This window comes from Octodon degus, unplaced genomic scaffold (assembly GCF_000260255.1).
Source record: "Octodon degus isolate 3935 unplaced genomic scaffold, OctDeg1.0 scaffold00194, whole genome shotgun sequence".
Classification (NCBI taxonomy): domain Eukaryota; kingdom Metazoa; phylum Chordata; class Mammalia; order Rodentia; family Octodontidae; genus Octodon; species Octodon degus.
Genome location: NW_004524770.1, coordinates 2,167,491 through 2,180,119, shown reverse-complemented (window position 1 = coordinate 2,180,119; position 12,629 = coordinate 2,167,491). Strand labels below are relative to the sequence as shown.

The following is a 12,629-nucleotide window of genomic DNA, read 5'->3' as shown; positions in this document are numbered from 1 at the left end:
TTGCAACAATCATGGAGCCATCTTCTGAGAACAGCAAACCAGGGTGGGGTGAGGATGCAGAGGAGCGTGCAGACCCATGCGTGGCCTGAAGGTCAGGAACTCAGATGCTCGGTCCACATTCCGTCGGCTCCTGGGCCCCCATGGGGTGGAGCCGCCCTGGAGAGCTGGGGACAAAGGCCCAGGAGGGCACTGAAGCCAGACTCCCCGGTCCTGAGCCTGGCTCCCCACTGCTGGGCCACTCCGCTGGGCAAGTTCCAGGACCTTCTTGCCTCGATTTCGCATCCATCCCTACCTGGCTGTGTGTAAGGACTGCACATGTGCCTAGACTCCAGCCCCTAACAGCCACCTGGCTCACAGAAACATGCAAGAAAGCGCTGGCGACAGCAGTGCGGTCACTGTGTTGCGTCCCTGATAATGGTAATGGATGGCAGCGTTACCGTGCTGGGCCACATCCCGTGGACCAGGGTGGAGAGAGTTCTCGTCCAGCTTGCCAGGGTCCTTCACCTCCCACCACTTGGCACGGGCCCTTCCCTGGTGCTGTCCACTCTCAGCATGCTGAGCAGGCAGACTGCAGGCTCAGAACACCCACCCACACGGCCACTGAAGCCCTGGTGGATCTGTCTACAAAAAGGAGGAGGAAAGATCGGGTCTGGTGTCAGAGCCACAGACCCTACCATACTGGTTCCGGGATGCAGAACTCAACAGTGTCGTTTCATTAGAGAAAAAAACTAAATTTTATACTGACTGAGGAATAAGTCAGACTGTGGGATTCAGAGGGAGGTGAATCTGGGTGGGAATCCTGCTGTGGTCATTAACTGTGAGGTGGATGGGCAGCAGGCCACGCCATGCACATGAGGAGCAGTCTCCTGCTGTGTCCCCTCCTTTCCATCCTGCATGGGGCCCTGGGGGGAGACACAGGGAGCCTCCCGCAGCTCCAGGCTCCCCTGATCCAAGGAGGCCTGCAGACCAAGTGGGGAGACTGAGGCCATCCCGGCTGCCTCCTGGGCAGTGGCCTTGCGCCTCTCCCGGCTGCTGCTCTCCCTCAGTGGCCTCCCAGTCACGCCAGTCAGAGCGGCTTCTTGTGACTTCCCAGTCTCTCCTCCAAACAGGGTGACTGCCTCGGCCCCTGGCGCTGGGCCAGGTGGGCCAGAGACCCCAATCCTCCACTGGTTTTCCGTCTTGTTTTGGAACCCAAGGGCTCCACTCTGGGACCTGGCACAGGCCACTCCCGAGCAGGCGCTTACAGAGGCTTTCCCTGGTTTGTCACTCACTTACTCACTGGCTCATCCATTCCCGGGAGGACAGGGGTCTGCAGGGCCGGTGGCCGCCCCCGCCCCCAGGGCTGCTGCTCCCTGCCCCGCGCCGTGCAGGTTGGTGGTTACTCTGGGTCGCCTGGAGGGCTTCACACACAGGCCCGGCGGCGGGCAGGGCCCAGATGGCCCCGGCTGCAGGCAGGAAGGCCAACTCTCCAGTGCACGTGGCCATAACCATGTTCTTTCTGCACTACACAGTTTGCGGGAGAGGTCCCCGAGAACCGGGTGGAGACGGTGGTCGCCAACCTCACCATCATGGACCGAGATCAGCCCCACTCGCCCAACTGGAATGCCGTCTACCGGGTCATCAGCGGGGACCCCTCAGGGCACTTCAGTGTCCGCACCAACCCTGCCACCAACGAGGGCATGGTCACCGTGGTGAAGGTGGGTGGCTGCCGCTTGCGTGCACCCTGGGACCAGTCGAACGGTAATGTGCAGACACCCCACCTGCTGGAGAGACCCCAAAACAGCACCACCCTCCCAACTGCGTCTAATATCTTCATTCCCCCCTTAATCTCATATGAGGCGAGTCTCACAAATGGACCTCCTACCATTGAAACATCTTCATGTTCCTGAGAGAATGACAGGTCATGCAGGAGCGGAGCTTTATCCGACCTTACGCATAAAATCAAGGCCTTCACATGAGCTGTATCCCCAGCCCTTTTTATTCTTTATTTTGAGATTCAAACTTGCAATCCTCCTGCCTCAGCCTCCAAAGCAGCTGGGATTGCAGGTGTGCGTGCATACCTGGCTGTGAGTCTGAGGTGGGGTCTTGTGTGAGTGTCTGACCTTTTCCAGTAGGCTTCTGCCTGCTCTGAGCCTAGCGCTCTCCTCCGCCTGGACTCCGCTGTGGGTCTGGGTACCAGGTTATGAAGAAGGTGTGTGCAGACCACTCTGGGGTGGTGGCGCGAGGCCAGCCCTCTCTAGCCTGTAAGGCTGTGTAGTACACGGCTGGGTGGTTGGAGGTCTGGGGCTGCTGTTTTAGAGGGTGTAGAGCTGTAACTATTGGCCCCCTTCTGTCATGGTTTTGGCCACGTCTGCTTTACTAGAAAACTGTCCCGAATCCAGGTTTTCAAAGACCCGGATGGGAGCCTACCCTTGCCGTGTGGGGAGCCAGGCTTCTGCCGTGCTCACAGCCAGTAAGACCCAGGAGAGCAGACTCGGGTGCGGTGAAACCGCGTCAGACTGTTCAGCCCTGCGTGTTTGTGTGGCTGTCCTTCCAAAGTGGCGGCTGACAGGACTCAGAAGAAGGCAAGAACGAAGGCAACAGAAGGGTTACCTCAGAGCTGCCATGGACGCGTCCAGCTGTGCAGAAAAGCACGCTTACCTTGCGGTTGTGCCACTTGGAATCTGTCCTTAGCAGCCAGTCACACAGAGCTTATCACTGATGTTTAATACTTGAGGGCTTCATTCTGTCAAGTAAGAGTAGTCTGAAGGCCAGCAGTTGAGGCCAATAAGACAGCTTCCCAGTCAACAGAGACCTCGTCTTTTCCTCTTTCTCTTCTCTTGTGCAGCGCTTTCATCCTCCGGAGTACCTCATGGTACAAAACAGCTGCAAGAGCTCCAGCCACCATAGGAATTTGGCAGGCAGCGGAGTAGCTAAGAGAAGAAAAAAAGCTTGCCTCTGCTAAATTAGGGGTCTGTCTGGACCCTGAACAAGGACGTCTACCTTTATTCTAGACCTTCCCAGAGCATGTTCCCACCGTCTTAGGCGGAATTGAGTCACATGGTCATTCTCAGCCAAGAGGCGCTGCCGCCTTAGTCTTTCAGCAGGCACATTTCCCAAAGTGCTGCCACTGAGGAAGAAGCGGGAGCCACAGGAGACCCCAGCACCTGCCAGTCCCGGGCTCCTCTCCACCCTCGTGCCCAGTCTTCCTGGCTATCAAGACCCTGGTATTCGAAGCCGTCAGCCAAAGATCAGCCGTGCCACAGACTCCCCGCCGATCCCTCTGCTTCACTTCCTCTGTGAAAGTTTCCCTCCATACAGAAAAGCAGGAGGGACAGCAGGACGGGTCCCCACCCTCACCCCAGAGCCGGTCACAACTCGATGCTCCTGCTGGGCCCTGGGCGCTGACCGTGGGGACGAGGGGCTACGCCCCCGCAGTCCACTCTGCCCTGTGCTCGCCAGCTCCAAGGCAGTGGGGAGCCCTCTCTGTGCCCGCGGCTCTCTGGCTCCCCACGAGCAGCAGCTCTCACCTGGTGTCCCTGCAGCGCCAGCCAGCTGCGTGGGGTTGGTGGTTCAAGCCCCACACACACGTTGTGGCCTTAGCTTCCAGCCACCCTCTGGCCTCGCCCTGACCACCTGACGAAGCCCTGCCTGTTTGTGCCAAGCAGAGAAGCTGAGACAGCCCCTCCCGGCCCCCCAAGGCCTCGACGAGTGGGTGGCGGTGCGACCTCAGGGAGGCCCTGCCGGGCTGAGGCTGAGCAGGGGCCTCTTGCAGTCCTCAGAAGCAGTCAGGCTGCTGCAGCGATGGAAAGACCGGCAGGGAGGCGCTGGTGTTTGTCCCCCACGGCTTGGCGCTGTGCCTTCTGCTGTTTCCTGGGGACTCTCCTGTTCGTCCTTTCCTCATGTATTTGCTGGTATTTTTTGCAGCGCGAACATCCTTCCCGGTGGATCTCACCTCAACACACAGTCCTTGGGGGAGGGTGGGCACGGCAGGGAGGGAGCATGCAGCAGCACCCAGGGTGGGTTCCCGGCCTGCACGCCCTGATGGTAGGGACGTCCTCCCAGCCCGTGGAGTCCTCCTTGCTGATGTCTGTACAGCCCTGCGCCCCATCTCTGATCCAGAGCCCCCAAGCCAGGCGCTTGCCTCAGGCATACCTGTGCTGGGCGCCCAGCCTGTCTGCTCCCAGGTCCCAAACCCCAGGGGTGTCTGTCCCCACCTTGCCCCCTCAAAGCCTGCACTGCCACTCAGACCTCAGGGCTCCAGGGTTGCTGTCCCAGAGCTTCCTGCAGCCTGGCTCTTGCCCTGGAGCACAGCCCTGGCCTGGTCCCCACTGGCCACTGATTGAAGGACAAGGAGCTGAGCCCCAGAAGCCACTGCAGGCTCCTGGGAGCAGTGTCCCGCCATCCCCAGATGGGTGGACTACCCACTCCCTAGCAAGGGGACAGAGCACCTTGCCCCATGGAGAGGAGTGTGCACCCTCCACGGCTCCAGGGCACCCCACCCCCACCTTGGAGCCATGTCTGGGGGCAGGGGCCAGGCCTCCCCTCAGGAATGGATCCAGCTGCCCTAATTGAAACTGCAGGAGCAAATTACTTATTGATTTCTCCATTACAAACGCGCTTTATTTTACCTTCCTGGGACTTTTGCTGGCCATAACCACCCTTCTGGAAGGCCTGCTCGCTCAGGCTGTGACACCACTTTTAATGCAGACACGCGGCATTAGTCCACAACCCCGGGGACAAAACCAGTCAACGTGGGAGTGGGGTCCCTTCCCCAGCACCACAGCTCCAGGAAGCAACGTGTTTCAAAAGCCCGGCCCACCTGGGAGCCCGGGGAGAGCCTGCGGCAGCAGCCGCAGTCACAGTGCAGGACCAGAGGCCCTGGGTGCCGGAGGGCACCATCATCCGGAGGCAGAGCAAGTGCCCAGCGCCGACGCATCCAGTCATTCTGCCCTGGACAGCGTGTCTGACTTGAGGCAGCTTAAGCCATCGAAGGTGCTGCCAGGGAAGCACTTGCAGGTGCCAGGCCTCTGTGAACAGGGAGCTCAGAAGTGACAGCCGGTCCCAGCCTCCACGCACAGCCGCAGGCGCTGAGGAGGCCGAGCAACGGGCACAGCAACGGGCACAGGTGAGCCATTGCCAGGTGGGCCCACATGTGGGAGCGCACGCGCGTGCACACACACACACACACACACACACACACACACACACCACCGCCAGCAACCACAGCAGAGCGGGGCCCGGAAGTCTGGCTCCAGAAAGAAAGCTGCTCTACGGTTCTATCACAAGGGCCCCGGCCAGGCCGAGAAGAGGCCGTAACAACCAAGAAAACCAACCACTCGAGCTTTGCCTGCGCATCCCGCTGAAGCGTGTTCTCCTCATTCCCAGATCTCACGGTCCTTTACTCCGAAACACGTCAGGGTGCCCCTGGAAAACGTACAGCTTCCATGCCCACACGCCATCGTCCCACTAGCAAAGCCCACCGAACCTCCTCATTACCCAAGTTTCTGTTCAGTCTCCCTTCGGACTGTTTCTGTGGTCTAAGTGTTCAAATCTGAACCAGGCAGCTTTCCTGCGTGGCCGTAGGTTGTGACATCTCAGGAGTCTCTCGAGCCAGAACGTGCCTCCCATGGCTGCCTGTGGGGTTCCCTCACGCTGGGGCCAGGCAATGGCTTCCTTGCCTCTGTCTGGGCCCTCACTGCCCCATACTCCCTGCGAGGAAGGGTGTAGACTGAAGGGCTGATCCCCGAGAAAGGACCTGGAGCCTGGAGCTGAGTTCAAGCTGGGAGACCCATGGCAGCCTGCGCAGGGCGCGTGTGACAGCCCAGTCCCGCCGAAGACTGCGTGGTGACCCTGTACCTCAAGGCCTGGCTCCCCGCCAAAGTGCACCTGTCCGCGGCACCATCTGCTGGTGATGTCACAGCCCCGAGGCAGGAGGGGAATGAGAGGTGCTTGCAAACTTCTGCCATTCCTTCCTTAGTGGAACCCTCCCAGGCAAGGCCTGCACATGCCCTGTAATACAGCTCTGTGGGGTCAGAATAGTCACCGCCCCGAAGACGACCTGCTCCAGGAAGCTGCAACGCACCATGGTGGAAGGCAGGATACAGCTGGGGGATTCTATGGAGGGTCTGGGGGGGGAGCTGATCGTGACTTTCCAGGCAGCCCCAGGGCAATTGCGTCCTTGCAGGAGGAGCTGAGCTGGGCCTGGCGGCGCATGCCGGGAATCTCAGTACTCGAAGGCTGAGGCAGGAGGATCGCCACAATTTCAAAGCCAGCTGGAAATACACAGTGAGTCCCTGTTTCAGAGAGAAAACGAAGAGAAGACTAGAAGAGAAAGGCAGAGGTCAGAAAGATGGAGAGAGAGAAGCCAGGAAAGGGCCCTGTGGGGCCACCCAACACCCCACAGGACCTGCCAGGTTCCCACAGTGCTGTTCTCCCGTGTCTCAGAGGCCTTTGCCACGGAGGTGCCAGTGGCAGGTGCCAGGCAGGGCCCAGCTTCCAGCAGTCCTCAGAGATCACAACTCAGCCGACCCCACGGGTGGAGTTGTCATTGCCATTTCGAATCTTCTTTTTCTCCCTATTGTGTTTTGTTTGTTTTGGGGGGTATTTTTGGTGCCAGGAATGAGCTCAAGATCTGTACTTTCGAGGCAGGCGCTTGTGCTGCTGAGCTGTATCCTTGGCCCCTGGTTATTGTTATTAAGGCTTCGTGGATTTTTATGCATTCAGAACTCACTGGGGGTTCTAATGCCCAAGCAGCCCCGCCCCCATCCCGTGGTGGGGTCCTGTGCGCTCTCACCTCCAGCCACTCCTCACCCTTCCCGCTGCAAGGCCTGGACCACTCACCGCGGGGCCACTACACATCAGCAGTACATGGGCCCAGACTGGGCGTTGTGGTTTATTCCACTGGCTGAAATGAGTATTTGCTTTGAATTTAACTTCAGAGAGTTCTTATTTAACTGTGTTAATTTTATCTTTGTATCTCCCTTTTCTGTACTGTAAATCTTGATTCTTGACATTATCAGTGTAATTATTTAATTTACCCCACAATATGCATAAAACACTGTAAGTACCAAACTCAAAATCACTACCCACAGCAGCAAGAAGGAGTTAGTGTGTGATTTCTCCCTCCTGCTGCTGTCTTAGAAGTGGCCCACGAGGGCCCCAGCGCCGTGCCCCTGGCCCGGTGGCGGCTCCCTTGGGAGCTGCGTTACCGGTTGATGGACGCTTGGTTTGCACATTTTGGAAATTGCTTTGCACAGAACTGCGCCTGCTGAACCAAGGTGAGAGCGTAGGCTGGCTGGTCTCCAGTCAGGGGTTCCGGCGCAGGGTGCATGGCGGTCCCGTGCAGAGACTTGGGCGTGCCTTCTGCCTGCAGGCCACGCTTCTGCCAGCGTCTGCTGTGCACTCCGAGTTGCTTTCTGAAGCTATGAGCAAGCGCACGTGCATGGCGCCGTGTTCTCACTCTGAGATGTCTGCAAAACCCACATACTTGGTGGGAGGCTGGAGGACTTTATGGACATGCCTGGCCCCAGGGCTCCCACTCCTCGAGTGGATGGTAGTGGGGTGGGGTTGGGGAGGCCAATGAAACAGGAGGTGGGCTGAGGAGAAGTGGAGCCTGGCCTGCTTGGGTGTTGCCTGGGATGTGTGTAGCCCCCGGCGAGCTCCTCCCCAGCCCTGCCCCCAGCTCCTTCTCCTTTCCTCTCCCTCTCCTTCTTCGTTCTCCCCTCCCTCTACCCTCCCCCTTTCCCTCCCCTCCCCTTTCCTTTCCCCCCAGGAGCAAAGCCACAGGCCTGCGTGCAGAAGGCATGTGGCCCAGGAAGGACCCGGCGTTCTGTGGACAAGAGGCACGGAGCTGTAGATATATTTAAGACCATTGTAAGTCGAGCAGCCGTGGTCAGTCTGAGTGCCTGTTACATGAGGAGTGTCTGTCCTCAGGACTGAGCCCTGGGTCTCACACACACTAGCGAGCATTCCGTCACTGCACCCATCCCCAATTCTTTGTTTTATATTGGGCCAGAATCTCACTAAGCTGCCGGGGGAGCTGGGCTGCAGGCAGGCACCGTTGCGCCTGCGCAATCTCACCTAGAGCACTCAGCTCTCGGGAGACGGGAGCCAGGGTTCTGGGCTGCACAGGGCTCTGCTGCAGCCTGCCCCTCTCTCCAGAGCTGGCCACCGCTAGCAGGCACACATGGGTCCCATGGTGGCCTCTACTCATGCACAAGCTGCCTGGCATGTGCCCAAGGAGGACTTTTAAAATGCAATTGCAGGGCTGGGAGATAGCTCAGCAGTCTAAGTGCTCGTCTGGCAAGCGCAGGGACATGGGTTCTATCCCCAGGTACCGCATGCTGTGCAGTGCCAGTTCCTGAACCCTGGGTACTCCATGCCAGCCACTGAAACCAGGCATGGTGGCATGCACCTGCAATCCCAGTGCTGGGGAGGCTGAGACGGGAGATCACTACAAGTCCAAGCTACAGAGTAAGACCCTGTACCAAATAAATAAAAAATTAAAAATCAATATATAAAAAATAAAATGAAATTGCAACCCATTTGTCACATGGGGCCCCACCCAGCCTGCTGCAGGCTTGGCAACTCGCGGCCCACGCCACCTCTGCTGCTTCTTCAGCCCACCTGTGTGGGGAAGACTTGCACAGAGCTTCTCTGGCTGTACACCTCCAACTACAGACTGCAGAAGCTTCCGGCAGGGCCCAGCCTGCCTAGGGCGGAACTGCATCCCATCCCTGAGGGCACAGGCCAGTGTGCTGGTGTCCAGGGACTGCAGCAACAAGTCAGAACACACACAGTTAGCTAGCACATGCACACCCAGCCCTCAGGGAGGCTCAGGCAGAGGGTCACAAGCTCGAGCCCAGCCTGCCAGGCTAGCAAGACTGTCACAGTAAAACGTGCACTCACGTAGCTTAGTGCAGAGGGTCTGGGCTCAATCTCCAGCACTAAAACAAAAACAAACTGTGCTCCCCACAGCTCAGGGGCCTCAGATCCGGGTGCTGGCAGGGCTGTGCTCCCCAGAAGCTGGGTGGAGCCCCCATTCCCCCCTAGTCTCGGATGGGTGCTGGCAACCTCTGGGGCTCGCTGGCTGGGAACCCACCCTCCCAGCCTCCGTCTGCTCAAGGCCTTGGCCTGGGTCTGTGCCCTTAGTCACTCCGCCTTTGTCTGAGCTGGCTAATCCCATCTGAAGACATTTATCTTCTCCATTAACGGAACAGCATCTGAAGAGATCCCATGTCCAAATCCACTCACAAATACTGGTGGCTGTCCCCTCTGGAGACCCCCATTGGCTCGTCATTCCCAGTGGGGTACTCTAGGCTGGACAGAGTGGGTGAGTGCTAGACCAGGAAGGAGAGGCCACCCCAGGGCAGGATCCCCAAAGAGTCCTGTTCCTGCCTCTCTGGCACTGGGGGTCTTCAACCCAAATTCTACTGCCCGCCATTGGCCACACCCCGCAGGAAGCCAGAGCCAGGACACTTGGGTGCCAGAGTCAGGACCAGAGCCTGGGGGCAGAGCAGGGGGAAGAGCAGACTGGGGCTGGCCTCACACAGACTGACCAGCCCCTTCTGCTTCCAGGCGGTGGACTATGAGCTCAACAGGGCCTTCATGCTGACTGTGATGGTGTCCAACCAGGCACCGCTGGCCAGCGGGATCCAGATGTCCTTCCAGTCCACAGCAGGTGTGACCATCTCCGTCACAGACATCAATGAGGCGCCCTACTTCCCCTCCAACCGCAAGCTGATCCGCCTGGAGGAGGGTGCGCCCCCCGGCACGGCACTCACCACCTTCTCGGCCGTGGACCCTGACCGCTTCATGCAGCAGGCTGTGAGGTGGGTCCGCAGCCGCACCTGCCCAGCGGGGGCTTCACAGCCTTGGTGCTGCTATCCAGGAGAAGGTACCTGCAGTGCCCAGAGAGACCCAGGGCCAGAAGTCAGGGCAGGAAGGTGGGGAGGGCTCCCGAGCTCTGAGGAGCCCACAGCTCCGGAACACCAGGAGCCCAGAAGGCGGCTGTGCCTGGGAAGCAGGCTGCCTGGTCCCTGGTCCCTGGATGTGGGCACTGGCCCAGCCCTGGCCTCTGCTTCTGCACCCCTGCAGGTACTCAAAGCTGTCTGACCCAGCGAACTGGCTACACATCAACGCCTCCAATGGTCAGATCACCACAACAGCTGTCCTGGACCGGGAGTCCCTGTACATCAAAAACAATGTCTACGAGGCAACCTTCCTAGCAGCTGACAATGGTCAGTGCATCCTCTCAGGAGGCGGCTATCCCAGGTCCCAGTGCTATAGGCAAGGAGGGAGGGAGGCCACCGCAAAGAGGGTCAGAGAGGTGCAGGCGCAGTGAGCAGGGCTTGTTTACCCACGTGCCCCCCAACAAGACCCCTGTTCATTCACCCTGCATCTCCCCAGCTGATGGCCACCACCTGTCAGCTGTCCAGCAGCCCCACACAGAAGCCTGTCAGCCCCTCCAGCACTGTGGCTCCAGGGACTCAGGGTTGGAGTCAGGTGACAGAGGCCACCCCAGCCTGTTGGTGCTAACACTGCGACCTGAGCCGCTAGTGCCTCAGTCTTCCCACCCACACCCGAGACCTTGTATATCTGTAGCTGCAGCTCTGGATGAGCAGACAAGAAGTGAGGGACAGCCAGCCAGGCAGGAGGCACTGGGGAGACCCCAGAGCAGGGCTTGCACCGAGAACCCCTGGGGTCGGGCCTGGAGGAGCTGGGCGGGAGCTCCGGCTGGGAGGCCAAGCCTGGGTCTGCACCCCAAGGCCAGCTGAGCACTCCAGAGTGTCGGGCTGGGGCTGGGGCTGGGACTGGGGTTAGCGCTAGGGCTGGGGCTGAGCAACAGGGGACTTGGAGCCTCTCTGTGCCTCCTTTTCTTCTCCTGTGCATGGGGCTGCCTGGTCCCCATCACGCAACGTGCAAGTGACTCTGCGCAGCACCAAGGACAGGCTGGCGGCTTTCCCGCCACCATGTCCCCCTGCCACCATCACCTCCTCTCTGCACACCTGCTGTCGCTCTGAGGTGCTCGTCAGTGGAGTGCAACTCTGCCTCCAGGGCCGACCTCTCCTGGGCTCGGTGCAAGTCCATAGCAATGACACCGATCTCAGCAAGGGCGAGGGCGAGCTTCTCTCCCATCACAAGCTGGCAGTGGAGGCCCCAGACCAGGCTGGAGAATGCAGCCTGCTCAGTGGCCACAGCCTGCCTCTGCCAGGCCACAGTGAGGTCCCGAAGAGCTGCTAGTGCTCCACCCAGCACAGCTGTATTCTGCCAAACTGAAAGAGGAGCAGGCGGGATGAAGGCAGGACCCTACCAGTCTGAGGATTTCCAGGAAGCACAGACCTCTGCACACAGCTCTGGAAAGCCAGAGGTTAGACACAGCCAGGTCCAGCCGCAAGGCGTACTAGGAAATGTAGTCTTCTAAATGGACAGCTATATCCCAGATAAAACTTGAGACTCCAGTTGTTCTATTAAAAGAAATAAGTAGATGTTAGGGGGAAACTCAGCAGTCTCTAGGTTAGGGAGTCAGGCGGCTTCAGAACAGTGACGGAAGATGCAGGAAGTAGGACTGAGAGGAAGCGCCGCGCTGCTGAGACATCACAGCAAGGGCAGCCACAGCCCCAGAGCTGGTCCCACAGTAGCTGAAAGCCAGGCATGGGGCCACTCTGCAGGCACTACACACCTGGCCATGCCAGAAGCCACCTGGTCCCCAGCCCATGCCGAGCGCCTGTCCTGGTGTCTCCCCAGCCCTCAGGTGCCAAGGCCCAAGCACTACTGCAGCTACCTTGGGGGTGGACCATGCCACCTCTGGGCTTCGCGAGGGCCAGGCCAGGCAACTCTGTTGTGTCGGGCTGTGTGTGACAGTGTGTGTGTCACATGTGGCCATGCATCCACACGGTCCTGCACTCTCTGCACCACACACAGCCAGCAGCTCTCTTGGCTGCAGTGCAGTGTCGGCTTCACACGGGTTTGGGGCTGTGGCCAGGGTAGCCCAGGCCGAGGAGCTGTGTGTCCCTTGGCTGGATCCTCGTATCTCTAGGTTTGTGCTCGTGGCTCCCTGTGACTGCGTGATCAGGGAGTCCCTGAAGTGGCTTCCTGTGGTCACCCTGCCTATCCCACAGGGATCCCTCCAGCCAGCGGCACGGGGACCCTGCAGATCTACCTTATCGACATCAACGACAATGCCCCCGAGCTGCTGCCCAAGGAGGCACAGGTCTGCGAGAAGCCGGGCCTCAACGCTGTCAACATCACCGCAGCAGACGCTGACGTAGACCCCAACATTGGCCCCTACGTCTTCGAGTTGCCCTTCGTCCCTGCTGCCGTGAGAAAAAACTGGACAATCACCCGCCTGAACGGTGAGCACTGCCACGGAGGTGACACCAGGCCCAGGTACAGCCCGGGCCACGGAGGTGACACAGGCCCAGGTGCAGCCCGGGCCACGGAGGTGACACCAGGCCCAGGTACAGCCCGGGCCACGGAGGTGACACAGGCCCAGGTGCAGCCCCGGGCCACGGAGGTGACACAGGCCCAGGTGCAGCCCCGGGGCCATGGAGGTGACACAGGCCCAGGTACAGCCCTGGGCCACGGAGGTGACACCAGGCCCAGGTACAGCCCGGGCCACGGAGGTGACACAGGCCCAGGTACAGCCC

At 59.6% G+C, this 12,629-nt stretch overlaps 1 protein-coding gene across 1 annotated transcript in view; it reads left to right on the top strand.

Moving 5' to 3' along the window:
• The window catches only part of Cdh4 (cadherin 4), a 516,253-nt gene that overhangs the window by 496,308 nt on the left and 7,316 nt on the right, over window positions 1-12,629 (top strand). The window contains exons 9-12 of the mRNA XM_012517566.2: window positions 1,512-1,697; window positions 9,559-9,812; window positions 10,078-10,220; window positions 12,102-12,335. Coding sequence (XP_012373020.1) covers window positions 1,512-1,697; window positions 9,559-9,812; window positions 10,078-10,220; window positions 12,102-12,335 — 817 coding nt within the window. The remainder of the gene's footprint in view (window positions 1-1,511; window positions 1,698-9,558; window positions 9,813-10,077; window positions 10,221-12,101; window positions 12,336-12,629) is intronic.